At 26.3% G+C, this 25733-nt stretch overlaps 1 protein-coding gene across 4 annotated transcripts in view; it reads right to left on the bottom strand.

The window, feature by feature from the left end:
* The window catches only part of LOC127281853 (growth factor receptor-bound protein 14-like), a 438976-nt gene that overhangs the window by 229124 nt on the left and 184119 nt on the right, over positions 1 to 25733 (bottom strand). For all 4 annotated transcript variants that reach the window (XM_051305804.1, XM_051305807.1, XM_051305805.1 and 1 more), the window contains one exon: positions 11670 to 11699. In XM_051305804.1, the coding sequence (XP_051161761.1) occupies positions 11670 to 11699 (30 nt within the window). The remainder of the gene's footprint in view (positions 1 to 11669; positions 11700 to 25733) is intronic.

Here is a 25733-nt window from a genome sequence, read left to right as displayed (position 1 = left end):
GAAGTTTCAAGTTGGGATGTTCGCAAATTGTAAACGGAGGTAAGCTGCTGCTGCTACTGCTGCTGCTGCAGCTATATTGCATTCCAGATTTCCAAGGATGAATGAAAAGGGGGAGGAATAATTCTGTGGAATCCTCATGTCTAAAGGATTAGAAACAATATAAATTTTCAGATTATGTCCGGGATTTGCTTTCATTATATTCGTTTTATTCTCCCCTCCCCTCCCCCCGACATTATTCATTTATTACTATTTTATAGTTTAAATTTTTTTTTCGATTTATGAAAATTAAAATTTTGAATTTTTAATTCCTATTTCGTAATATGAAAGAAAAGAAGAAAATAAGGGGAAAAAAAGAAATAAGAGAGGAAGAGAGGAAGAGAGGAAGAGAGAGAGAGAGAGAGAGAGAGAGGCGAATCTGGAAGAGGAAAGAAGTTGCTTCGTTTCCAGCCTCTTTTGCATAATACTAAGTTCCTTTTGACTACCACTCGTTTTGCCAGAGGCAAGACGTCACGACTTCTCTCTTGTTAAAGGGAAAAGAATCGAAGAGGACAGTTCGCCGCTGGAGAAGTGTGTTGATTTTACTCTTTACTCCACAAATTTTCGAGGACTATTGAAGAAATTTTCTCTTTTCACGTGTTTCACAATTTATTTCTCAATCCCCATTTTTTTTCCCAACAATGATGCGCGCACGACACAATTTTCTTCTACTTTTTTTTCCAATTGATGTATAGTAAAAAAATAAAAAAAATAATACAACTACAAATTACAATGTTTATCAGGGAAAAAAAAATATTTACCTGTAACAGCGAAATGTTTCACTAGAATAAAAAAAAAAGTTATAATTGTTTCAATTAAATCTTTCTTCTATTCTAGTAAAATCTTTCACTGTTATACAGATAAAAATTTTTCTCCTCTTAAAAAATAAAAAAAAACGCAAAAAAAAAATCTTCACCTGGAATAGCAATAAGTTTCTCTGGGACAGCTATATTTCTCTAGAATAGCGAAAATTTTCACTATTTTAGTTAAACATACCGCTGATTTACTCTCTATATCTGAATTAGTAAAAATGTTTACTAATTTGAATTAGTGACTCACTTTTTGCTTCTGAATTAGTAAAATTTTACTAATTATTAGTAACTTTTACTAACTTTTTTTACTTTTAAAAGTAAAATTTTACTAATTCAGAAGCAAAAAGTTAGTCACTAATTCAAATTAGTAAACATTTTTACTAATTCAGATTTAGAGAGTAGGTGACGATTTTTTTGGCATTATAAAATTGGAATTTAATTGGTAAACAAATTTTTTTTTTTTTGCTACTTTGAAAAATAAAAAATTAAAAAATTAATTAATTAACTATAATAATTTCCGTATTCATTCATTCATTCCGTCTGTCCACACTTGAAGTTAGTCGTATTTTGTTCCTTTTTGTTTTTCTAAAATTTTCACAATTCTTGATTTCGTAATATTTTGTGGTTAACGCGACGGATATTTTTATTCATCGTCATTAATTAAGTCATATACTAAGTGACAATTTAAAGTAAAAAAAAAAAATATTGTTCATTGTGTGCAGCACCAGTATATTTCCTACTTGGTATTTATAGAAAAAAAAGTTTCAATTATAATATAATTTTTATTATTATTTATAAATTTATTATATTGTATATACATTTTTTTATATAATGATTATTACAGATAATTAGAACATTTTAACTTATAATTATTATTTCTTTCATTATTTTTTCATTATTCATTATTATTTATTATATATTATTATTCATAAGTTTATTATTATTATTAATTTGTTTTTATTATTAATTATTAAATTGTTATATTTTTTTATCGGTAAACAATATAAAAATAGTTTGCTTTTTTAAAAAATTTTCAATTTGATTTTAATTTTTAATTTAAGTTTAAAGTTTAAAACATTACAAAGTTTTTTTAAGTTTTATTTTTTCAGAATTTTTAAATATTTTTTAATTGCTTAATACTTTTTAAAATATAATTAATAATTTTCAGTTAATTTAATTTTCTTTTTGATTACATAATTTTTTAATTTTTATTAATTATCAATTAATTAAATTTTTTGAAAAAAAAACATAAATTTAAAATTTTCATTTGCAACGAAATATTTATAGAAAATACAAAAAAATATTTAGCAAAACTAATTTTTTGTAATTTCAAAGATTATAAAAAATCATCGAACATTGACTTTATCAAAAATATTTATTTCTTAAATTTTAATGTTTATATTTTAAAATTATTACTTAAAAATCTTATTTTTATCAACATTTACACCGCCAATTGTAACTATTGGTTTTAATTTATGTTTTTCTTATCATCACTTTTATGATAGGTTTTTTCTTGGGTTTTCATTGTTGTTACCGTCTACAATCGAACTAATAGTTTTACAAGTTTATTAAATTTAAAAATTAACTTAGCTAAATTATTTTTGCTGTATTAACTAATTATGAGCTGGCTTAACTAAAAAATCACTATTTATATAACATCAAACTCATTTTTTTCTGTGTATAAATAAATGATAACGTGAAAATTAGAAATATACCTATTATTAATTTATTACTCCACTGATGCAGAATTATTATTATTATTAATATTATTATTATTTTAAAACAACCATTGCATTCAAAGTTGAACGCGCGCGTGTAATTTTGCTAGTAGAAAACAATATGTTTTAATAAAATTCGAATTTAATTAGTAACTAAATTTTTTTCTACTTTAAAAAATCTTTTTAAATTCAAATTGACCATTCATATTTTTTTTTTTTTTTGGTATTTTGCAATGGAATAATAATTACTGCCCATGGGGCGGATACGTATGTATTAATAAAGTGGTTTTGAAACCAAAGTTTTGATGCTTAATAATATACTCGAGAACCCGTCAAGTTAATCTCTTTTCCTCAGAAAGAGTTTAGCCGCGCTTAAATCGGTGTTATTAATCCTTCTCTGTATATATATATGTATATACATATATATATATATATATATATATATATATGTGAATCACATTAGAAACTAACGAACACGTTGTTCGTAAAAGAGTACATAACATGTATCCCTGGTTATATTTATGACCACAATATAGCGCGATAATTTTCTTCGAAGGAAGTAATACACGAACCATATAGTATAAAACCTAACCGCACGCGCACAAACTTTGTATAGAAAAAAAAAAAAATATTTTTTTTTTACCCCCAATTAGTAACGAGTTTTTTTTTATATATATACTTATAACTGATTACAATCTATGAAATTCTGATATCAGTAAATTAAATAATTTTATATAATGAACAAAAATTTAAATAGGCCTAAAAGTTTAATAATTTTTTTTTCCATTTTTTGCTTCAACTTTCTGTAAAAAAAATTTTTTGACGTAGCTAACTTCAATGAATTAAAAAAGAAATGTTCAAATTTTTTTGTGTATTCAATAAAGAATTTTATTTTATTTATTATGTTTTATTATTTTTGTTCTATTTTTTATTATTATTATTTTTGTACTATTTTTTTATTATTATTATTTTTGTACTATTTTCTTATTATTATTATTTTTGTACTATTTTTTTATTATTATTTTTCACTATATTTTTATTACTTTTTTTTACTATTTTTATTATTATTATTTTAATTATTTGATTATTAATTAAATTAGTTATTATAAAAAAATAATTCGTTTTTAGAACTTGTTATTGTGATTATATATAACTATCATCAGTGATTATATTTTAATTTTTGTAATTTTAAAGTATTAAAAAAATTTTTTTTTTAAATGTATTTCAAAATTATAATGACACTTTTTTATATTCAATTTTAGGTATATTAAAAAATAATTTACAAGTTCCAAGAAAAACCAGTAGTAAAAACCATATGAAAAGTATAATTAGTACTATTATTTTTAACTATATAAGAAAGTAAACGGTACATGTCTGGCTGGAGATTTTTTTTTTTTTTTCTGTCATTTCAGTTCAGTCATTCGGGTCTCTAGCCATATGGTCTTTCCTGGCCCTTTAAACTTTAAAGAGCCGAAGGGATTTATTTCCTAGAAATTTTTTCCTTATACTTTTTTCACAAAGCGGATATCCTCAAATTTTTAAAAATTCAAAAAAGCCACACAAACTCGAATTGTTATTATTATTACTATTATTATTATACTATATAATTATAATAATAATTATTATTATTACTATTATTACTATAATTATAATAATAATAATTATTATTATTACTATAATTATAAATATTATTATTATTATTGAAATTTAATCATAAAAAAATTCTCTTAATTTTGTTTCGAAAAGTTTTAATTTAGTATTTAAAATTTTTAACTCAAAAAATAAACTAATATGCATAATATTATTATTTTTTTTTAATTATAAATTTTTCTTTGGAGCTTTTAAATTTATTTTTAATTTTTTTTTTATATAAGTTGACACCAATTCGGCAATTCGTAATTAGACGCGTCTGTTGAGCACATGTTTAAGTTCACTTTTTTTTCTTCTTTTTTTTTTTTACTCAGATACATAAAAGAGCAGAAGAAGCATGTCACGCAGCTTAAAAAACAAGGGACGTTGTATAGGAACCAAATGACGTGTCTGCTCTTAATACGTGTAACTGTACTTGAAAAGGGCAAAACATTCATCTTCCAGACTCATTCATAATGAATGCAAATTTAAATTATATTTAAAAAAAATATTAATAATAATAATTATAAGAAATTAAGGGACAATTTTTGAAAAATTACTTTACGGAAAAAAAATATTTTAAATTAAAGTAAATAGAACACGGACAAAAATCTTTATCTGAAACAGCAATTCTCTAGAATAGAGAAAACTTTGTCAGTTTTAGTGACACTTATCGCTGTTCTAGGTGAAATTTTTTTTTCCGTGAAGTAAATAAAATAAAATTAAAAAAAAATTAAATACAATTAAATAATATTAAAATAAATTAAATTTTTTTTATAAACATAAAATTAAATTTTTAATCCGCGTAAAATTATATTTCGTTTTTTCTCATGACAAAATTAAATTATATAGTTTAATTTAAAATTTGGCATCTAAAGAATCGGTGATTATCCGTTAATATCTCTGCCTTCATACTTGAATTAATCCACTACAATTATAAGTTTCTGGTAATGAGAGGTTCTTCAGTCGAATAAAGGAGAATTAAAAGCTTTAAGGGAAACTTTTCTCACTGCTGAATAAGATTTGGATTCAATATGGATCCCCCTTGAAAAAAAAAAAATTCTCTCTCGTGCGTCACGGACACTTATTAAAACACCTAACAATTAAAAAAAAAAAAAAAAATTCTCACTCCAAAAGTATATCCAATTAAAAAAAAATGTAATTCAGAGAAATTTTTTTCTATCAAAATTATTCGATTCGCAATAAAAGGACCTCAATTATAATTTTAATTCTTTGATAAAAAAAAAAAACACACACGATGTTTTTTTAATATAAAAATAATTGTAAAGGAAAATAAAAATATTAACAAATAAATAAAACAATAATTAACAATAAAATAAAATATTAACAAACTAATAAAATTAAAAAATTTAATACAATTTTGCAAATAAAAAAAATAATATTAATAAAATGCTTTCAAACAAAAAATGGAAAATAATTTCGTATTTTTTATTTACACAAAAATTCCTATTTATATATTTAAAAAAAAAAAATTTTTTTCTTTTTCAAAATCGAAGGAACAGTTTTTTTTGGGACCCTATAAATTTGATTAAACAAACGCGTTTTTAAAAGTGTCGCGGCGCGTGTATAAAAAGAGACAGTGAGAGAAGGTCATTCTGCAAATGGTCACGCGGTACGCTTCCGTTTGCATTTTCAACGAGATCGTAATTCTTGTCTTTTCAAAAAGAAAAAAGAAAAAAAAAATTCCAAGTCGCTACTTCCGTTGATCATAAATTTTCACCGTCGCGATCCAAGGCGTCAGGTTCAAGAAAAAGGAAGGGAAAATAAATAAAAGAAAGAAAGCAAAAAAAAAAAAAAAAAGAAAGAAAAAGAAAGTGAAAAAAAAAGAAAAAAGATCAGTGAAAATTGAATTATGGAACATCGAACCATATAGGCTGAGGAGGCGAATCCTTCTTGACCAATTCCAACATATCCGCTTCCAGGGAATTCATTTTATTCTCCTCTCCCCCCCCCCACCTCCTAAACCCGAACAATTTTTTTCTTTTCACTCTTTTTTTTTTTCTCAAGTAGAAAATTCGATTCCCCTGGGGATTTCGAACCAACTTCAAATCTAATGTTCAACCTTCCTTTAAAAATTTTCCACACACAATTCTATATATATATATATATATATATATGAGAAGAAGAAAAAATTCGTATATATAGAAATTTTTTCATATTTAAATCAATTTTTTTTTTACTCGATATTACAAATTGAGAAAAAAATTTATTTGATTCAGCTTATACTTTATTATAAAATAAAATAGAAATAATTTTTATTATCAACTTTATTTGAACCAAATAATTTTTTTCAACTATTTTTTTCTCACTTATTTTTATATAAATTTGCAGTTAAAAATATATATTTCAACTAAAAGGAATATATTTAATTTTAATTATTTTTATTATTATTATTATTTTATTTGAAACTAAACTTTTAAGCGAATTTTGTTATTTTTAATTTTTGTTTTAATTGATCTAAATAATAATTTATTTAAAAAATTTTGCTGAATCATAAATCAAGATTCCTGAAAGAATCGATATTCTACTCTCTAAATCTGAATTAGTAAAAATGTTTACTAATTTGAATTAGTGACTCACTTTTTGCTTCTGAATTAGTAAAATTTTACTAATTATTAGTAACTTTTACTAAAATGTTTACTAATTTAAATTAGTGACTCACTTTTTTCTTCTGAATTAGTAAAATTTTACTAATTTGAATTAGTGACTCACTTTTTTCTTCTGAATTAGTAAAATTTTACTAATTATTAGTAACTTTTACTAAAATGTTTACTAATTTAAATTAGTGACTCACTTTTTTCTTCTGAATTAGTAAAATTTTACTAATTTGAATTAGTGACTCACTTTTTTCTTCTGAATTAGTAAAATTTTACTAATTATTAGTAACTTTTACTAAAATGTTTACTAATTTAAATTAGTGACTCACTTTTTTCTTCTGAATTAGTAAAATTTTACTAATTTGAATTAGTGACTCACTTTTTTCTTCTGAATTAGTAAAATTTTACTAATTATTAGTAACTTTTACTAAAATGTTTACTAATTTGAATTAGTGACTCACTTTTTGCTTCTGAATTAGTTAAATTTTACTAATTGTTAGTAAAAGTTACTAATAATTAGTAAAAGTTACTAATAATTAGTAAAATTTTACTAATTTTAATTAATTTTAATTTTACTAATTGTTAGTAACAGTTACTAATAATTAGTAAAATTTTACTAATTTTAATTAATTTTAATTTTACTAATTGTTAGTAAAAGTTACTAATAATTAGTAAAATTGTACTAATTCAGAAGCAAAAAGTGAGTCACTAATTCAAATTAGTAAACATTTTTACTAATTCAGATTTAGAGAATATATTTTTATTTTCTTTTTTTTTTAAATTTTGATTCATGAGAGAGAAGGAGAGATCAGGGGTAAGTTGGAGCAAAGGTTTGTTCGTTCATTCACCAAACTGGCAATACTCCAATCAGCTGACGAGGGAGATCTATTTTTTTTTTCTCTCTCTCTCTCTCTCTCTGCCCCGACACGGATCGTTCCTTTTCGACGAGGACGCCTACTGCATATATCGTTCTTGCAAAGTCGTCTATTCTGGCATGACTCGCGAACGCGTTACGAAATTGCAAATGACTTTGGTCCGTTCTACGAATAAGGTGTAGTGAAAAAAAAAAAAAAAAAAAAAAATTTCCTAGCTTTGTACTTCAAAGTACCATGGGGGCTTTTCAAAAATTTATTTTCAAAATAATTTTTGTTTTTTCTCATTTCAAAAACAAAATTATTTTACCAATAATATTGAATAATAATAATAATAATAATAATAATAATAATAATAATAAAAATAATAATAATAATAATAAATAATTTATATATTTAATTAAATAAATATAAAAATAATTTTTTTCAAATTTCAATAACAAAATTATTTTTCGAATTTTTTTTCATTTCAAAAACAATTTTTCAAAATAATTTCTTTTAAAATTGAAACAAAAATTATTTTTTCTATTTATGTAAAAAAATCTTTTTTTTATATTTTTAACCAATTAATGGAAATTAAAAATAAATATTTAGGAATAATTTTTAAAGTTTTGAAGTACAATAAATAATTTTGCATTTCTAGGTAAATGTTTCATTATTTTCACGATATGAGAAAAATAATAATAGTTCAAAGTCAGAATATTGGATGCTATATATATATATATGGTTTGAGGGATTTTCGAAGAGAGACAATGTTTTATCCTGAAAATTGCAGCTAGGTATTTTGCCTCGAAGAGAGATAGAGAGAGTGAGAGAGAGAGAGGGATAGACGAGGAGACGCAGAGATTGAGAGAAAGAAACCGCGATCGAAGATGCACGCGCTTGCGCATTTGGCCCCGGCAACCGACAATCAAATATTAACATCCGCTTAATACCCGGCGGCTAATATAAATCAATGGAAAACCGTGGGTTGCCAAATAGACTGAGAGACCAATCTAGGAATTCAAATGAGGGTGAAGATTGATTAGATCATTGTTTAATTAAAGATCCATCTATTTCTAATAACTATATTAATATATATTTTTCATTTCCTAACCCCCCCAAAAAAATGGGTTTTTTTTTTTAAAAAAATCATAATATTATAATAGAAAAAGAAAGATTCATTCTTTTATATTTGTCACGTCACGTATTTTTAAATAGATAAATTTATTTATAAATAAATAATATTTTTATAATATTAATAATATTTTATATTATTATTATTAATAATATAATAATATTATTATTATATTATTATTATTATTAATAATATAATAGTATTATTATTATTATATTATTATTATTAATAATATAATAATATTATTATTATTTATTTTCAACTGATTGAATCAAAATATTTTTAAATTTAATATTATAATTAATAAAATAAAATCAGTTAACAATTTTTAAATTGAAAATAAGAAAAAAAATGTGAAAAATATTTGAAAAAATTGAGAGAAATTGACATATATATATATATATATATAATAATAAACATTGTCAAAGTGAAAATATTGATCATGAACAATAGGCTTATATATAGAGGACTTCTAGTTGGATTATGATGGCGAATTGATACTTAAAGAATTATACATGACGTCAATGATAGCTTAGTTATAGAACGGGACAGATCATCGCTCACGTTTTCCGCGAGAAGGAAGCCGAAGAGAAAACGGAACAAACCAACATGAAACTTTCAAGTAACGGTGCTCCTTTACAAGAAGGTTAAAGGCCATTGCGCATGAGAGGTGCACATCGCGCGCGCTCTTTTCACGACAAACCTGTCGTCAACTGCAATTTTTTTTTTTTTTTTTTTTTTGCTTTTTTTCTAATCAAGAGATTTATTATTATTATTCCCCGTTTCGTTACAAAAAAAATTTATACGCTTTTATTTTTTAATTTCATACTGAAAATAAAAATTTCTTTGATTCAAATATAATAAGTTACTTGACTATTATAAAATAAATAAATATTTATTATTTAAGTTAATTCAATGAAGTGTGGTTACAGAAATTATTGATCCAAATAATTTTTTTTAATTCAAATAAATATTATTTGGTCCAAATAGTCTATTTATTAATTCAAATAAAAAATTATTTGGTTCAAATACAGTTTATTTAATTCAAATAAAATTTGGTCCAAGTAAATATTTATTTGATACACTGAAAAAAAAAATTTTTTGATTCAATTACTCGATTACTTGATTATTATCAAATAAATATTTATTTGTAACAAATAATTATTATTTCAGTCAATTAAATGGTATTTCTTTTAAATACAGAAATTATTTGGTTCTAATAAAATTTATTTAATTCAAATAAAAATTTATTTGGTCCAAGTAAATATTTATTCGATACACTGAAAAAAAATTTATTTGATTCAAATACTCGATTACTTCACTATTATCAAATAAATATTTATTTGTATCAAATAATTATTGTTTGAGTTAATTAAATGATATTTTGTTTCAAATAAGAAATTATTTGGTTCTAATAAAATTTATTTAATTCAAATAAAAAATTTATTTGGTTCAAGTAAATATTTATTTGATAATAGTCAAGTAAGCGATTATTTGAATCAAATACAAAAATTATTTGATTCAAATACAGTTTATTTAATTCAAATAAAATTTGGTCCAAGTAAATATTTATTTGATGCACTGAGAAAAAAAAATTATTTGATTCAATTACTCGATTACTTGATTATTATCAAATAAATATTTATTTGTATCAAATAATTATTATTTCAGTCAATTAAATGGTATTTGGTTTAAATACAATTTATTTAATTTAAATAAAAATTATATGGTTCAAATAAATATTTATTCGGTTCAAATAAATAATTATTTGATAATAGTCAAGTAAGCGATTATTTGAATAAAATATAAAAAATTATTTGATTCAAATAAAATTTATTTAATTTAAATAAAAATTATTTGGTTCAAATAAATATTTCTATGATAATAGTCAACTAACAGATTATTAGAATAAAATAAATTTTTTCTTTCAGTTCCCCGAAATTTTATTCGAAATCGTTAATGGTATATATAATTTTCACAATATATCTATATAGAAATATATTTATGTTAATAATTCGAAGGTAATGTGTTGAAAGCATTATTAATTCACGATATATACCTACAAACACTATAATAATTAATAATCCTGTACACAAAACTAAATAATGCAATAATTATCTAAAATTTCCATTCAATTAATAACAATCAGTGATTTGTAACTATTTTCCTATATAATAAAATAAATAACTGTACCGTTGCTTGTATAATAACCATTGTAAATAAAAAAAAAAATAAAAAAGAAAAGTAGAAAAAAAATGAAATAAAATTATTCCCTTAAGCAAAATTAAAAAAAAATTATTTAAAAAAAAAAAAAAATTATTTTTAATTATCCAAAAAAACGTCAGCTATTCGCTAAACGAATAAAATTGCCGTATATGTAATTATAATGGCAATATACGGGTGTGTACAGTCAGTTGATCGTGATTAATTTTCACTCAGTCGATTATATATCGAAACAAAATGAATGTAATCTACGCAGATTAGCGGGGAAAAATTGAAATATTGATGAGGTCTCTGACGCTTTTACATTATGCGAAACTTCTATATTTATATTTCTGCATAATATAAATTTCTTTTTTTAATTATTTAAATAGTCCCCAAGACTTGCAAATAATATATTATTAATTATTTAATATTTAACACAATTTAATTTTTTAGACCTTTTTTCCCTTTGGCAAAAAAAACCAACAGAGAGAATTTTAATTTTAACCTTGTTGAAAATAAATCTGCTTTTGCGTTCTTTTTTCATATTAAAATAAAAAAAAAATCGATAATTTCATTTTTCCATTGTATTGAGAGAGTCTCTCTCTCTCTCACGACAGGAAAGAAAGTGCACTTAGAAAAGAGAATACAATTAGTGTACTCACCAGCGACCATTTAGGAACCACACCGGAAGTCTGAAACAGAATAATAAATTCACTATGTTAGTACAAACAGAAAAGTAACACACAAAAAAAAGAGTTTTCAATTTATAAAGGGTTTCAAAAACACGGTCGTCGCTTTTTTTTTTGGAAAAAAAGGAAATTGTACCTTTTCACTATATAACTCTTTGGAAATTTCAACGTCAAAAGAAGAGACCTGCCTTAAAATTTACGAAGATGTTTAATAAAGAATTCATTCGTGTCCAACTCGGGAGAAAAACTCCAGTTTTTTTTTTTTTTTTTTTTTATTTTTAGTGAAAAAAAAAAAATGTGTTATTTTCTCTCTCTCTGAAAATATCTCTCCCTCACGGAGTAACGATTTTTTATGACAGCCGCGACCTTGTCACGTCGAGAGATTATTGGACAATTCTGACAGCTGTCGCAAGCACGATCACCAACAAAAATTGCGCAGGATATGCGAATCAAGAGAAATTACAAATTTTTTTTTTTTTTCATTTTGCAAATGACAATATTCAAAAGTAACGAAAAAAAAAAATTGATTGTCATTTCTAGAAACAAAAAAAAAAGTTTTTTTTTTCTATAAGGAATTTTTTATGAATATATAAATTTTTATATTTTTATTTTATAATAATTATATTTCCATAAAATGAATTTTTATATTTTACATAATTATTACATAATAGCGTATAGAGAGAAAAAAATCTTTATTTGGAATAGCGATATATTTCACTGAAACAGCGATATGTTGCACTAAAACAGTGAAAGTTTTCGCTATTCTAGAGAAATATATCACTGTTCCAGATGAAGATTGTTTTCCGTTGCTATGGAAACAAAATATATATATATATTATTTCCATAGCAACCGTTTCCATAGTAACCGTCTCCATAGTAACCGTCTTCATAGCAACCGTCTCCATAGTAACAGTTTCCATAGTAACCGTTTCCATAGCAACAGTTTCCATAGCAACAGTTTCCATAGTAACCGTTTCCATAGCAACAGCCTTCATAGCAACCGTTTCCATAGCAACCGCCTTCATAGCAACCGTTTCTATAGTAACAGTTTCCATAGTAACCGCTTCCATAGCAACCGTTTCCGTAGTAACCGTTTCCATTGCAACAGCCTTCATAGCAACCGTTTCCATAGTAACAGTTTCCATAGTAACCGTTTCCATAGCAACCGTTTCTATAGTAACAGTTTCCATAGCAACCGTCTCTATAGTAACAGTTTCCATAGTAACCGTTTCCATAGCAACAGCCTTCATAGCAACCGCCTTCATAGCAACCGTTTCCATAGCAACAGTCTTTATAGCAACCGTTTCCATAGTAACCGCTTCCATAGCAACCGTTTCCGTAGTAACCGTTTCCATAGCAACCGCCTTCATAGCAACCGTTTCTATAGTAACAGTTTCCATACTAACCGTTTCCATAGCAACAGTTTCCATAGGAACAGTTTCCATAGCAACAGTTTCCATAGGAACAGTTTCCATAGCAACCGTCTCTATAGTAACAGTTTCCATAGTAACCGTTTCCATAGCAACAGTTTCCATAGTAACCGTTTCCATAGCAACAGCCTTCATAGCAACCGTTTCCATAGTAACCGCTTTCATAGCAACCGTTTCCGTAGTAACCGTTTCCATAGCAACCGCCTTCACAGCAACCGTTTCCATAGTAACCGCCTTCATAGCAACCGTCTCCAGAGTAACCGTTTCCATGAACGTTTTTACCTTAGCAACCGTTGCTAAGGATTTCTTTTCCTTGGCAACGGTTGCTGTGGATTTTTTTCCTTAGCAACGGTAATATTAATATTGTCCACGAAACCCTGCGATGGAGGCGCCATGCTTCTCTCATATTTATTTTTTTTTATAATAAATAGTCAATTTCAAAAATTTAAATATTGTCATTAAAAAAGACAATATTTTACTTATTTTATAATAGAGAAAAATTTGTTTTTCAAAAAGAATGTTTTTAATTCCGATCAATATTTATATATAGTAATAAAACGAGAAATTGCCCAGTGTGTGAAATTAAAGAAGATTGTAATAAAAATGTACTATATAGCAAGTGAGAGCGGGGATTTTGAGGACTAAAAGTAAAAGGAATTTCCGATAATGGGTTCAGGAGCAACAAAACAGGATGGTGGAAATTTTTTACATAGTTGATGAAAAATTGCTATCCTGCCTTTGATCGTAGCAGTGCATCGCGTATTGATCGTGGCACAACCTCATGGACGTATATACCTACATATATATATATACATATACACAAAGGGATTCTTTGTCGAAGCCGACGCAAAAACGATTCAGCAAACCTCTTCTTCATTTATGGTGTGAGTGCAATGCGTGAGAATATATATATATATGTATATATATATATATATATATATATATAAAATATGTAAGATCGTACATGTAGAAAAGTTTTTGCAAAAAGCGTCAAGAAACGTGTATATACTCCACATAATATGCCTATATTCAGAAAACTGGTTGTCCATTCATAAGTTTCGTTCAGGTTCACCGACATTTTATATATCGTCAACGTTTCCTGATCATCGAGAAACTTGGACATTATTTTCTTTTAATCAGAAATTTTTCACATCGGGAATTTGTTTTTTTCTCCACCAAGGAGAAATCAAGTTGTAGATTAGAAATTCCTTTTTTTTTTAGAAATCGGATGGACAGTCCAAAACAAAAATTTTTGTATAAAAAAAAAAATTTGTTTCTTTTCTATACTGGAAAAAAATTATTTGATTCAAAGAATCGGTTATTTGGCTATTATTAAATAAAAATATTTAATATTAAATAATTATCATTATTTGAATCAAATAATTTTTTTTTAGTGTATACAAAGAAACACGAACATTTTTCATCTGCTATACACAAAACGCATGCGCAGATCATGTCCGCCATTGTATCCCTCACCTGAGTTGCAACGGTTTTGCCGCACGAGCGCTAGTATCGCTAACTAAAAACGACTGAAACTATTTTTTCTATTTGTAGAATTAAATACCATTTTCATAGTGGATTTTTTTCCACAAAATATATATTAAAAAGAAAGTTTGGTCTTGCAGAAAAATAATATAATTGTTATTTAAATCGCAATGAAAAATTTTTCCCAATTAAGTATACATATAAATTAATGTATCGTCATTTATATTCTCAGCGAATATTCCAGAAAGATGCTCTTTAAGTTATTAATTCAAAAGAGAAAAGAAATGTTTGTACCCATTAGCGTTATAAATTTTTTGTAAACAAAAAAAAAAAAAGAAAAAAAAAATGTTTCCGAGACTCAAGTTGCTTTTCTTTTCTAATTAATACCAGGCTTTGTGTAATCATCCTGCTAAACTTCCTTCTCCTTCATGAAAAACTTTTCTTTATACACTTTAGAGAATCATAATCATCGGCTTAGAACTTGTTCAGGACTTTTAACGTATTTTTTTTTTTTTATTTTCCTATATTTTTTTTACCCAAAGCAAACGAAAGAGAGAAAGGGGGAAAAAAAAGAGAGAGGACACTAGTGTAAAAGGAAAATCCTGGCAAGTCTTTGCAAATCGTTTTCTGTTTATTATGGAGCAACCTATATAGCGTAAAAGGGTACCCTTTTTTTTTTTTTAGAGGACCCTACAGGATAGGTGATTTTCCAGAACCACGGACACGGGTAACCGCTTGCTTGATCCCATGGGAATGGGATCCACATTTTCCATGTGTGTATGTATGTATGTGTGTATCTCGTTTTCCAGATTTTCTCTGGGATAAACTCACTATCCGAGTCTCAACATTTCCTTCGTGCTGAATTTCATTCGCTTATTTCGTTATGTATATACTGTATTAAACGAATATGCAAATGTTTAACTATTTAAGTACATCTAGAAAAAAAAGAGAGAGAGAGAGAGAAAAAAAACAAATGTGCAGAATTATCATATGTGGACTTTACGTGTCTTTTTTTAAAATCATTTAACACTAAATTTATTCTCTCACACATTGTCCACATTCTTTTTTTCGTTTATAAATTTTTCTAATTAATTTTTTCTAATTAATATTTAATTTTTTCTAATTAATTTTTTCTAATTAATATTTAATTTTTTCTAATTAATTTTTTCTAATTAATATTTAATTTTTTCTAATTAATATATTAATAAAAGTTTCAGAAACATTTGGCATTTATTTTTATACGATTAATTTCATTAGAAAAAAAATTCCATATATTTTTCTTTTGCCCACCAATATAATTTTATAAATCCTTTTTTTTCGAAAATTGGAAGAGAGAAAAATTCGTTGCAAAAACAATTTTCAATCTCTGCGTTATATAGGAATTTTCACAGAAATATATATATATACAACAGTAAGCGAGTATAAGGTAAATTTTTATGGTATAATCTAGGTTTTTGGTGAGGATTTATGGAACGGAATTTGGCTGGCGGACCAGAGTAGTTGACGTTGGCTGATTATTCATTATTCAACCCCTTCGTCCCATGACGTGTGATATATGACCTTCCTATACACACAGTAAATTTTTCGAGGGGTTGTCTTTCCCTCGACACTCAAATCGAAAAAAAAAAAAAAAAAAAAGTTTTTTCCAACCAAAAAAAAAAAAAGAAAAATAAATACAACAACAACATTGACTGATGAATCGTGGAATGTTTTTTTTTTTTCCAAAGAAATGTTTTATCAATATTTCACGTGTGATTAAAACTTATCGACAAACCGCCACTGATAGTCATTTAGGTGGAACGAAATTGTTGGTGTCAGAAAACGTTCCGGCAAATTGTTTTACACACACCAAGTTTTAATTAAAAAAAAAAAAATCGAAAAATTATTTTTTACTTCCTAAAAAAGAAATTTAAAATGAGAACAAATTTCTGAAAAATAGAAAAAAGTATAAAGTTTCGAGAGCTCAGGACAAAATTATGTTCTCATTCTAAAACTCAAGTGAGTCAAATTGAATGAACTCTCTTCTGCAGTAAAATAAAAGAGATTATAAACTTCTATTGTTCGGGAACAAAAAAGGATTATGCGAGGTCTAGTGATGCAATTAACAAAATTGCTAGAGGTTGTAAGAAAGTACTTGGGTGCCTAGAAATTATTCTCCACTTCCTTTTTCTTTTCATTTATATTTTTTTTCTTTTCTTTTTCCTTCAAGAACAGGAAAAAAGTTAAATCTAATTTTTATTTTATACAATGACAACAAAAAAAAATTTATTATTTTTTTTTTAAAAAAGAATCAAAAATAGATTTATTGTTTCTAAAACGAAAAATGATGAACTGGAAACAGATATTTTTACTGTAAGGAATTTTTGGGGGTATTTTGCTTCCGTAAACAACAATATATATATATATTGTATATAAATATAAATCCTATATATAAATTCAGTTTGAAATCCAGTGAACCTAAAACCTGTTTCTGTGGTATACAAGGTGCAATTAAGATAAGTTATCATCTGGCCGTTCCCGTCGACGCCTCGCTAAAACGAGTTTGCAGCTCTCGATTTAAGAAGAGAAGGAATTGCAAAGTCGAGCCAAGAGCATCTATAAAGTAGATTTCTTCAGGGTTAACTGGTCCGCGAAACGATATTTTTCAATGCTTAATGCTTCTATAATGCCATTGTTCGTGGGAGTTTTATTCAAATGAATAACAATTTTTTTTTTTCGAAAAAAAATTACTGATTACAAAACTAAAACAAATAAAATGAAATGTAAAAATGAAATATTAAAAGAAAAATTTTCTTAATGCAGAGAAGTTTTGAAATCAATTTTTTTTTTTTTTTTTTTTGGATATCGAAAAGAGTTATGGAGTTATAAATCTCGGCTTGATGATTCTGAGTGAATCGGATGCCATAAAGATACGGTGCGTTGCACACAAGGTGAAAACAGGTGCAAGTCCTGCCCTCAATCATTTCTTGGAAGAAGAAGGTGTATATCAGAGCTCGAATCTCGTTATAATTCCCCCCTAATTAAGCTATTAACGACCGTTTCAGAGTCTTCCTTGAAATTCACATTTTCTTGTTTCAAAAATTGAAATTTAAAACCACTTAGTATAATTTATCTCATTTTAAAATTTCATAAACGAAGCTCCAAAAATCTTTTTCATATAAATTTTTTCAATTGTATTTTTTTTTTTGTAAAGAAACATTAAATTGAAAAATATTTACACAATATAAATTTTTAGAAAACAACTCTCTAAATCTGAATTAGTAAATATGTTTACTAATTTGAATTAGTGACTCACTTTTTGCTTCTGAATTAGTAAAATTTAACTAATTATTAGTAACTTTTACTAACAATTAGTAAAATTTAACTAATTCAGAAGCAAAAAGTGAGTCACTAATTTAAATTAGTAAACATTTTTACTAATTCAAATTTAGAGAGTATGTACTTACTGTTCTTTTAAAATTAATATTGACAGTACTTACTGCATTTTTATCAACACTGTATTCACTTACTGCCTTTACTGACAATATTAAACCAGTACTGTATGTACTTACTGTACTTTTTATCAATATTGTATGTACTTACTGTATTTTTTATTTGTAATGCCAGTACTATATGTAGTTACTGTATTTTTTATTTATACTGACAGTATTGAAAAGCACCGTACGTACTTACTGGATTTTGAATTACTATACTACCAGTATTGAAACAGTTCTCTATGTACTTACTGTATTTTTATTAATACTGTAAGTATCAAAGCAGTACTGTATGTACTTACTGCATTTTGCATTAACGCTGATGAACCATTAAAATAGTTCTGTACTCTCTAAACCTGAATTAGTAAAAATGTTTACTAATTTGAATTAGTGACTCACTTTTTGCTTCTGAATTAGTAAAATTTAACTAATTATTAGTAACTTTTACTAACAATTAGTAAAATTTAACTAATTCAGAAGCAAAAAGTGAGTCACTAATTCAAATTAGTAAACATTTTTACTAATTCAGATTTAGAGAGAAATTGAAATAAAAAAAAGGGTGCTAACAAAAATGGGTAGTAAGGAAATAAATGCAAAACTAAATATATGGGAAAAATTAAGTAAGCATAATTTTGTTAGCGTTAAAAAAATGTTTGGTGTAAATTTTTGATGATGTCTCGTAATTCTTCGTTGGAAAAACTATAATAAAACTCTTGTTCAAAGGCCCGAGCTAAAATCGGTTGTCCACGCTTTGTTAGCATTGTGTTTCCAATTTGGTCGGCTTCACTTTTTTTTTCTCCCCCAACACAATTTTTTTTTCTTTTTCATCTTTTCGAACATGTACCTAATTCGTCAAATTCGTTCCTTTGGTGTTACGGAGCTGATACATATATATATATCGACTATCCGCAGCCAAACGGAAGTTTCAAAAATCTCCTTGTTCGTATATATATATATATAGGGATTATGGGGTTAACGCGCGCGATCGACCAGGTAAAATCGTACAACATTCGTGATTGATTGCCATCAAAATCAAGCAACAGTGTATATGCAACTGACAACAATAATTTATTATTAACAGTCTTGATCCAACAAACTGAATTTCTATACCCTGCAAAGTCTCTTGAATTATAAAAAAAAGAAAAGAATTCATTTTCAATCGCAAAAAAAATACATCTACTTGTTGATCGGATTACCAGTCACGGAAATAAATTCTATTCTTAGACAATTGCCCCATTGTTCACAATGGACAATTTTTTTTCTAGAGACAAATAATTAAATATTAATGTTATTGGTTGGATTGGATTTTCAATTTTGTAATTCGAGAAATAGAAACCTTATTTTAAAAAAAATAGTAAAAAATCAAAATTAAAATTCCAAATACAGGAAATATATTTGCAAAACGGCATCCTTTTTTTCTCTCTCTTTCTCTCTCTCTTTTTCAATTAGAAAAGTTTGAAACTTTGCGAAAATCGTTATTTCCAGTACAAAGTGCACCTGGAAAGTGCAAATGTAATCAGAAATTGGACGTGCAGAAACAGAATCGGTAAGTGACGCCAAAAAGTCTCGTTGGCGTGGCCGTCACGCAATATTCTTTTACTAACGAGACTTGGGCGTGCAGTTAGGAAACGAATGCCAATCTTTGCCCTCCTCTACTGCTTTTAACCCCCCACCCCCCTCTATTTTTCTCTCGCGTACTAATCCATTTCGTTTATTCAACTGAAACTTAATTTAGCAGAGAATTAGGTAATTTCTCAAAAAACTGAAATCTTTTTGTAAAATCGCCAAGATTTCTATTTGAATTCGTCATTTCAATGACAGGAAAAAAAAAAAGTTTGCCAATTTTTTTTTTTTTTGCCTCCCGTACTGCCAGATGGTTTACTGAATTTTATTTTTAAAAATCCGTTTTAACATGCCAAAAAATATGATATCGGATTTTCAAGTCAAAAAAAAAAACGATACTAAATTAAATATTTAATATTCTAAAAATTAAAAAAAAAATATATATTTTGATAATTTTTTTTTCTTTAATAAGAGGATTTTTAGATATTAGGATTTTGAAGATAAGAAGAGAGAAAAAAAAGAGGGAGAAAGGATGTTTCAACCTGGAGGATAAGGTCTGTCAAATAATAGAAAAGAGAGTCTTTGACACTTGCAAGCTCCTAATTGGTAGCAACCAGAGCGGTTTGGCCCTTAACATCTCTCCAAATTCTCTCGTTTTCCTTTGTACGCGACGCGACTAAAGAAGAGACTCGAGTTACCAACTTCATGTCCTTTGATTTCTTTTTTATTCCCCTTCCCTTTTTCACATTCCTCTCATTATTTCCTTTCATACTTTGTTCACGTCATAATAAATTGTACAAGTATCACTTTAATCCAACGTCTAACTTTATTTTGATCTCCAGTGTGTGATTTGTCTGATTTTTTTCTTTAAAAAAAATCTTATTTCATAACTAAAAATAATTATTTAGGTCTAATATAATATTTTTTGGCGAATTTTTTTGCGAACATTCATTAATTAGAAAAAATTGTATTGGATGCAAAATACCAATAACTCTTTAATAAAAAAATATATATTTCGCTTTATAATTTCGTTGTCGATTTTAAATACTAATGAGATTTTTCACAATTTCATTCAATGCAAATTAATTACAAATGAAAGATTTAATTCAATGCGACGCAAAAAAAAAAAAAAAAGAATTGGAAAATTTTTTTTATTATAAATTCACCTCAAAGAATTTTTGTTCGGAAAAAAGTAAAAGAAGAGAATATTATTCGTTCAATGAAGTGAATAAATAAAATTCCATGCGAATAGAGGGTTTTTTAATCAATGGAATTTTAATTGGACACCTGGACATTATTTTAGAATAAATCCGGGATTATATAATCGTACTTGATTTAGAGCATCTCACAGAATTATTCATGTGTTTTTGAAGCTTCCCGAGGATTCTATAAATTTCCATTGGACTGTAGAAAATAAATCCCGCACACGTTTCAGATAATTCTGATTATTTCAAGCTAAGAGGATTTCCAATTTCAAATAACATATCCAAAATTTATCAAACGTATATACTGAATATAAATTTTAAATATAGAGATATCAATTTTTCGAATAATATTTTCAAAAAAATTTTTAATATTCCTTTTTTCTGTTGACAAATACAAAAGAAAAAATAGACTTTGTCAACGAAAATATTAAAAATTGAATAAAGGAATGTTTAAATTAAAAAATGGATATTAAAATAAAAAAAGAAATCATCAAAGAAAAAATATATATAAATTTTTATCTATAAAAGACTTTCTGCGATTTTTCTATATATATATATGATACTTCCAGTGACACTTAATGCGGAACTTTTCTTATGAACGAATCCTGTCAATTTCTCGTGGAGCTTTCAAAAAAGATCTTGGCTCTCAGTGCATTATAGCAAAAATGCATTGTGAACGTTTTATCCTTGGCGAATCAGAAGGATTCGCTATTTTCCATCGTCCTGACACGTTGTCGTGATTCTCGAAAAAATCTTTCATGAAAGTCTTTCCGTTACGCGCGTATCTCAGAAATGGAGACTATCTGATTTAAATTTCAATTTAGGGTCTACTACTATTTCCTCTCCAGACACTTCACTCTCACTCTCTCTCTCTTTTTTCAAATATATATAAAAAATTTTCTATTAATTTTTTTTACTTGATTTCTTAAAATTTCTTTCTAAATTTAAAAATAAAAATTATTATAAAGAATTATATATTTAAATGATTTTTATTTAGTATACGGATCTTAACATTTTTTTATTTATTAGGGTATTGATTTAAATGTTATATTTTGTAATAGTAAAAACTTGATTTAATTTTTTTAGTAGAATCCGGATTTAAACAATTTTTTTATTTTAGTAGAATCTTGGTTTAAACAATTTTTTTGTTTAGTAGAATCTCGGTTTAAATAATTTTTTTGTTTAGTAGAATCTCGGTTTAAACAATTTTTTTGTATAGTAGAATCTCGGTTTAAACAATTTTTTGCTTAGTAGAATCTCGGTTTAAACAATTTTTTAGTAGAATCTCGGTTTAAACAATTTTTTTGTTTAGTAGAATCTCGGTTTAAACAATTTTTTATTTAGTAGAATCTCGGTTTAAACAATTTTTTAGTAGAATCTCGGTTTAAACAATTTTTTTGTTTAGTAGAATCTCGGTTTAAACAATTTTTTATTTAGTAGAATCTCGGTTTAAACAATTTTTTATTTAGTAGAATCTCGGTTTAAACAATTTTTTTGTTCAGTAGAATCTCGGATTAAACAATTTTTTATTAAGTAGAATATCGGTTTAAACAATTTTTTAGTAGAATCTCGGTTTAAACAATTTTTTTGTTTAGTAGAATCTCGGTTTAAACAATTTTTTTTAGTAGAATCTCGGTTTAAACAATTTTTTACTAGAATCTCGGTTTAAACAATTTTTTATTAAGTAGAATCTCGGTTTAAACAATTTTTTAGTAGAATCTCGGTTTAAACAATTTTTTTGTTTAGTAGAATCTCGGTTTAAACAATTTTTTATTTAGTAGAATCTCGGTTTAAACAATTTTTTATTTAGTAGAATCTCGGTTTAAACAATTTTTTATTTAGTAGAATCTCGGTTTAAACCATTTTTTTGTTCAGTAGAATCTCGGTTTAAACCATTTTTTTGTTCAGTAGAATCTCGGTTTAAACAATTTTTTATTAGAATCTCGGTTAAAACCATTTTTTAGTAGAATCTCGGTTTAAACAATTTTTTACTAGAATTTCGGTTTAAACAATTTTTTATTCAGTAGAATCTCGGTTTAAACAATTTTTTGCTTAGTAGAATCTCAGTTTAAACAATTTTTTATAGTAGAATCTCGGTTTAAATAATTTTTTTTAGTAGAATCTCGGTTTAAACAATTTTTTTGTTTAGTAGAATCTCGGTTTAAACAATTTTTTTTGTAGTAGAATCTCGGTTTAAACAATTTTTTATTCAGTGGAATCTCAGTTTAAACAATTTTTTGCTTAGTATAATCTCGGTTTAAACAATTTTTTTAGTAGAATCTCGGTTTAAACAATTTTTTATAGTAGAATCTCGGTTTAAATAATTTTTTAGTAGAATCTCGGTTTAAACAATTTTTTTGTTTAGTAGAATCTCGGTTTAAACAATTTTTTTTGTTCAGTATAATCTCAGTTTAAACAATTTTTTGAGTAGAATCTCGGTTTAAACAATTTTTTATAGTAGAATCTCGGTTTAAACAATTTTTTCTTAAAATCTTGATTGAAATGTTTTTTTGCATTCAATAGAATCTGAATTTAAAACTAATGAAATTGTTCTACGAGAATTGAATGATAAGATTTTCTTTTTTTTTCCTCCTAGATTCTTTGGTGAAAAACAGTTAGTTACCAATTTATTTGTAAATGAAGGGACATTTTGACCAATGGGACCACAGTTACCTCGCGGGAGAATTAATGTCGCGATCAGTAGAACCGCGGAAAAGCCAGCGCGTTGGAGCGCGTAATTTATCGTTGACACGTACATAAATAAAGACGTACGCCTATATAAATAAACAAGGAGGAATGAAACACGCATGCGCGCACGCTAGGAGCAAAATGTGTGTATGTACATACGTTCTTCTATTATTGAGAGGGAGGGAGAGAGAGAGAGAGAGTCAAGGGGGAGGATTTACAATGCATTGCAATTGCGGCGATTGCATGTGCAACCGACGATAGATAATCAAGGGTGGCTCGCAACAGGTTTATCTATTGCTTGACACCATGATCGACGAATGTTCTCGATTTAAGCGAGAACCTATCGACCGCCAGCCATGTTCTCTTTCTCTCCCAACACTGAAATTTATACCTCATCATCCGTCGATCTAACACCTATTTACAACCATTCATTTTCCCCCTTCGATTTTTTTTTCACCCTTCTGACAGATCGTAAAATTTAGTTAATTAACAACATTTATCCTAACGGAATATGCTTTGCAAAAAAAAAGAAATTAATTTTTACGAAACGGATTTAGTGATTTTTTTCCTATATATATAGAACATTCTCAATCATGGTTAGTAGTAACAAATCTCGTTTGATAAGATTTATTCACTGTTCTGTATTTCAATTGCAGTGAAACGACTTGTTGCTATAGAAGAAAGAAATTGGCTGACTCTACGTAAAGTTTACTTTCATGAAATGGTTTTCTGCAAGTCATATATTAACAAAGCTAATCGTTTGCTGTCCTAGCAAACTTCCTTTCTTTTTTTTTTTTGTCACAAAAAGAATCGAGTCTCTGAATTATGAAGCCGTTAAAAAGATACAATTTATTTTTCACTATTAATCAATTTGGCAAAAAAAGAAGCAATTTCTCAAAAAAAAATCAGTTTTTCCAAATATTAATAATTATTGCTTATCTAAAAAGAAAAATATCAGAATTAAAAGAACGAGCAGTTAAAAGTGTCAAGAAAACTGAAAAAAAATTAAAAGTGAATTGAGCCGAATTGCAGCGGCACACTCCAATTAATTCATTAGATCCGCGACGAAGCTGATGTTGATTCTTGGAATCGCTTCAGCTAATTGACAAAAAAAAAAAAAGAGAGAAAAATTTCAAGTGGCAATTATGCAATTATGTAACTGCAGGGATATTAACGTTATCATTTCAAGCCTTTTGTGTTATTCAAGAAAATGAGAGTTTATTGTCCTTCAAGGTATAGAAAACAATGGTGAATGTCAGAAAACTTTCTTTCAAAATTAGAAAACTTATTGTTTCTCATTCTCAACAATTTTTCTATTTCTCCAAAAATACATTTCTTTTTTAATAAAATATTCAATTATAAAAATTAAGAGAAAGGAAATTTATATTTTCTATTTAAAAAAAATAATTTATTTTTAATAAATACAAAAAAAAACTATACGCACATTTTATATGGGGGAAAAAAATCCTTTTTTTTTTGAAAAAGAGAGAAAGCGTACGCTATTAGGAAACACGATTCAATTCATGGATATTTAATCAAGTAAGTGTACTCAAAGGAAGCTTTTGACTGCAGCAGCAGCAAAATCAAAAGAGCATTGAGTTCTAGCAGCTGTAGAGAAATCGCGATGGCATAAAGGATTGAATCGAAAAGAGAAGACGAATCAAAAGATTCAAAGGTTTCGAGGAAACAGCCACCGACCACGAAAAGGTCATTTCAACCCCCTTCTGTTCAGCCATCAGAGAGAGAGTTTAAAGAAACCTGAAATGATACTGCCACAAGTATAGAAAGAGAAGATAATCTATGGAATAATTCTCGATATACATATATATATATACGTGGAATTTTCACATTATATTGTAGCAGAAATGAAAAACCAGATTACAATTTTTTTTTCTCATCATATTTGAATGAAAATGAAGTTCTTTGATAATTTAAATGAAAAAAAAAGAAATAATTTATAAACGTTGCAAATTTTTTAAAAATATTTACAAAATAATTAAAAATATTTTTAATTTTAAAAATAATTTTAATTTTAAAAATAATTTTAATTTTAAAAATAATTTTAAAATAAAAAATAATTTAGAAAATAATTAAAAAAATCTCTTTAAATTAAAAAAAATAAAGTTCCTTGGAAAAATAATTTTTCAACGAGAGTTTACTAGATGTAAGATATACTTGCAGTGAATATTAACA

This window comes from Leptopilina boulardi, unplaced genomic scaffold (assembly GCF_019393585.1).
Source record: "Leptopilina boulardi isolate dan_hultmark-lab unplaced genomic scaffold, ZJU_Lbou_2.1 LbouV2_278, whole genome shotgun sequence".
Classification (NCBI taxonomy): Eukaryota; Metazoa; Arthropoda; class Insecta; order Hymenoptera; family Figitidae; genus Leptopilina; species Leptopilina boulardi.
The sequence above is the reverse complement of the archived record's forward strand: the minus strand, read 5'-3'. Positions and strand labels throughout refer to the sequence as shown.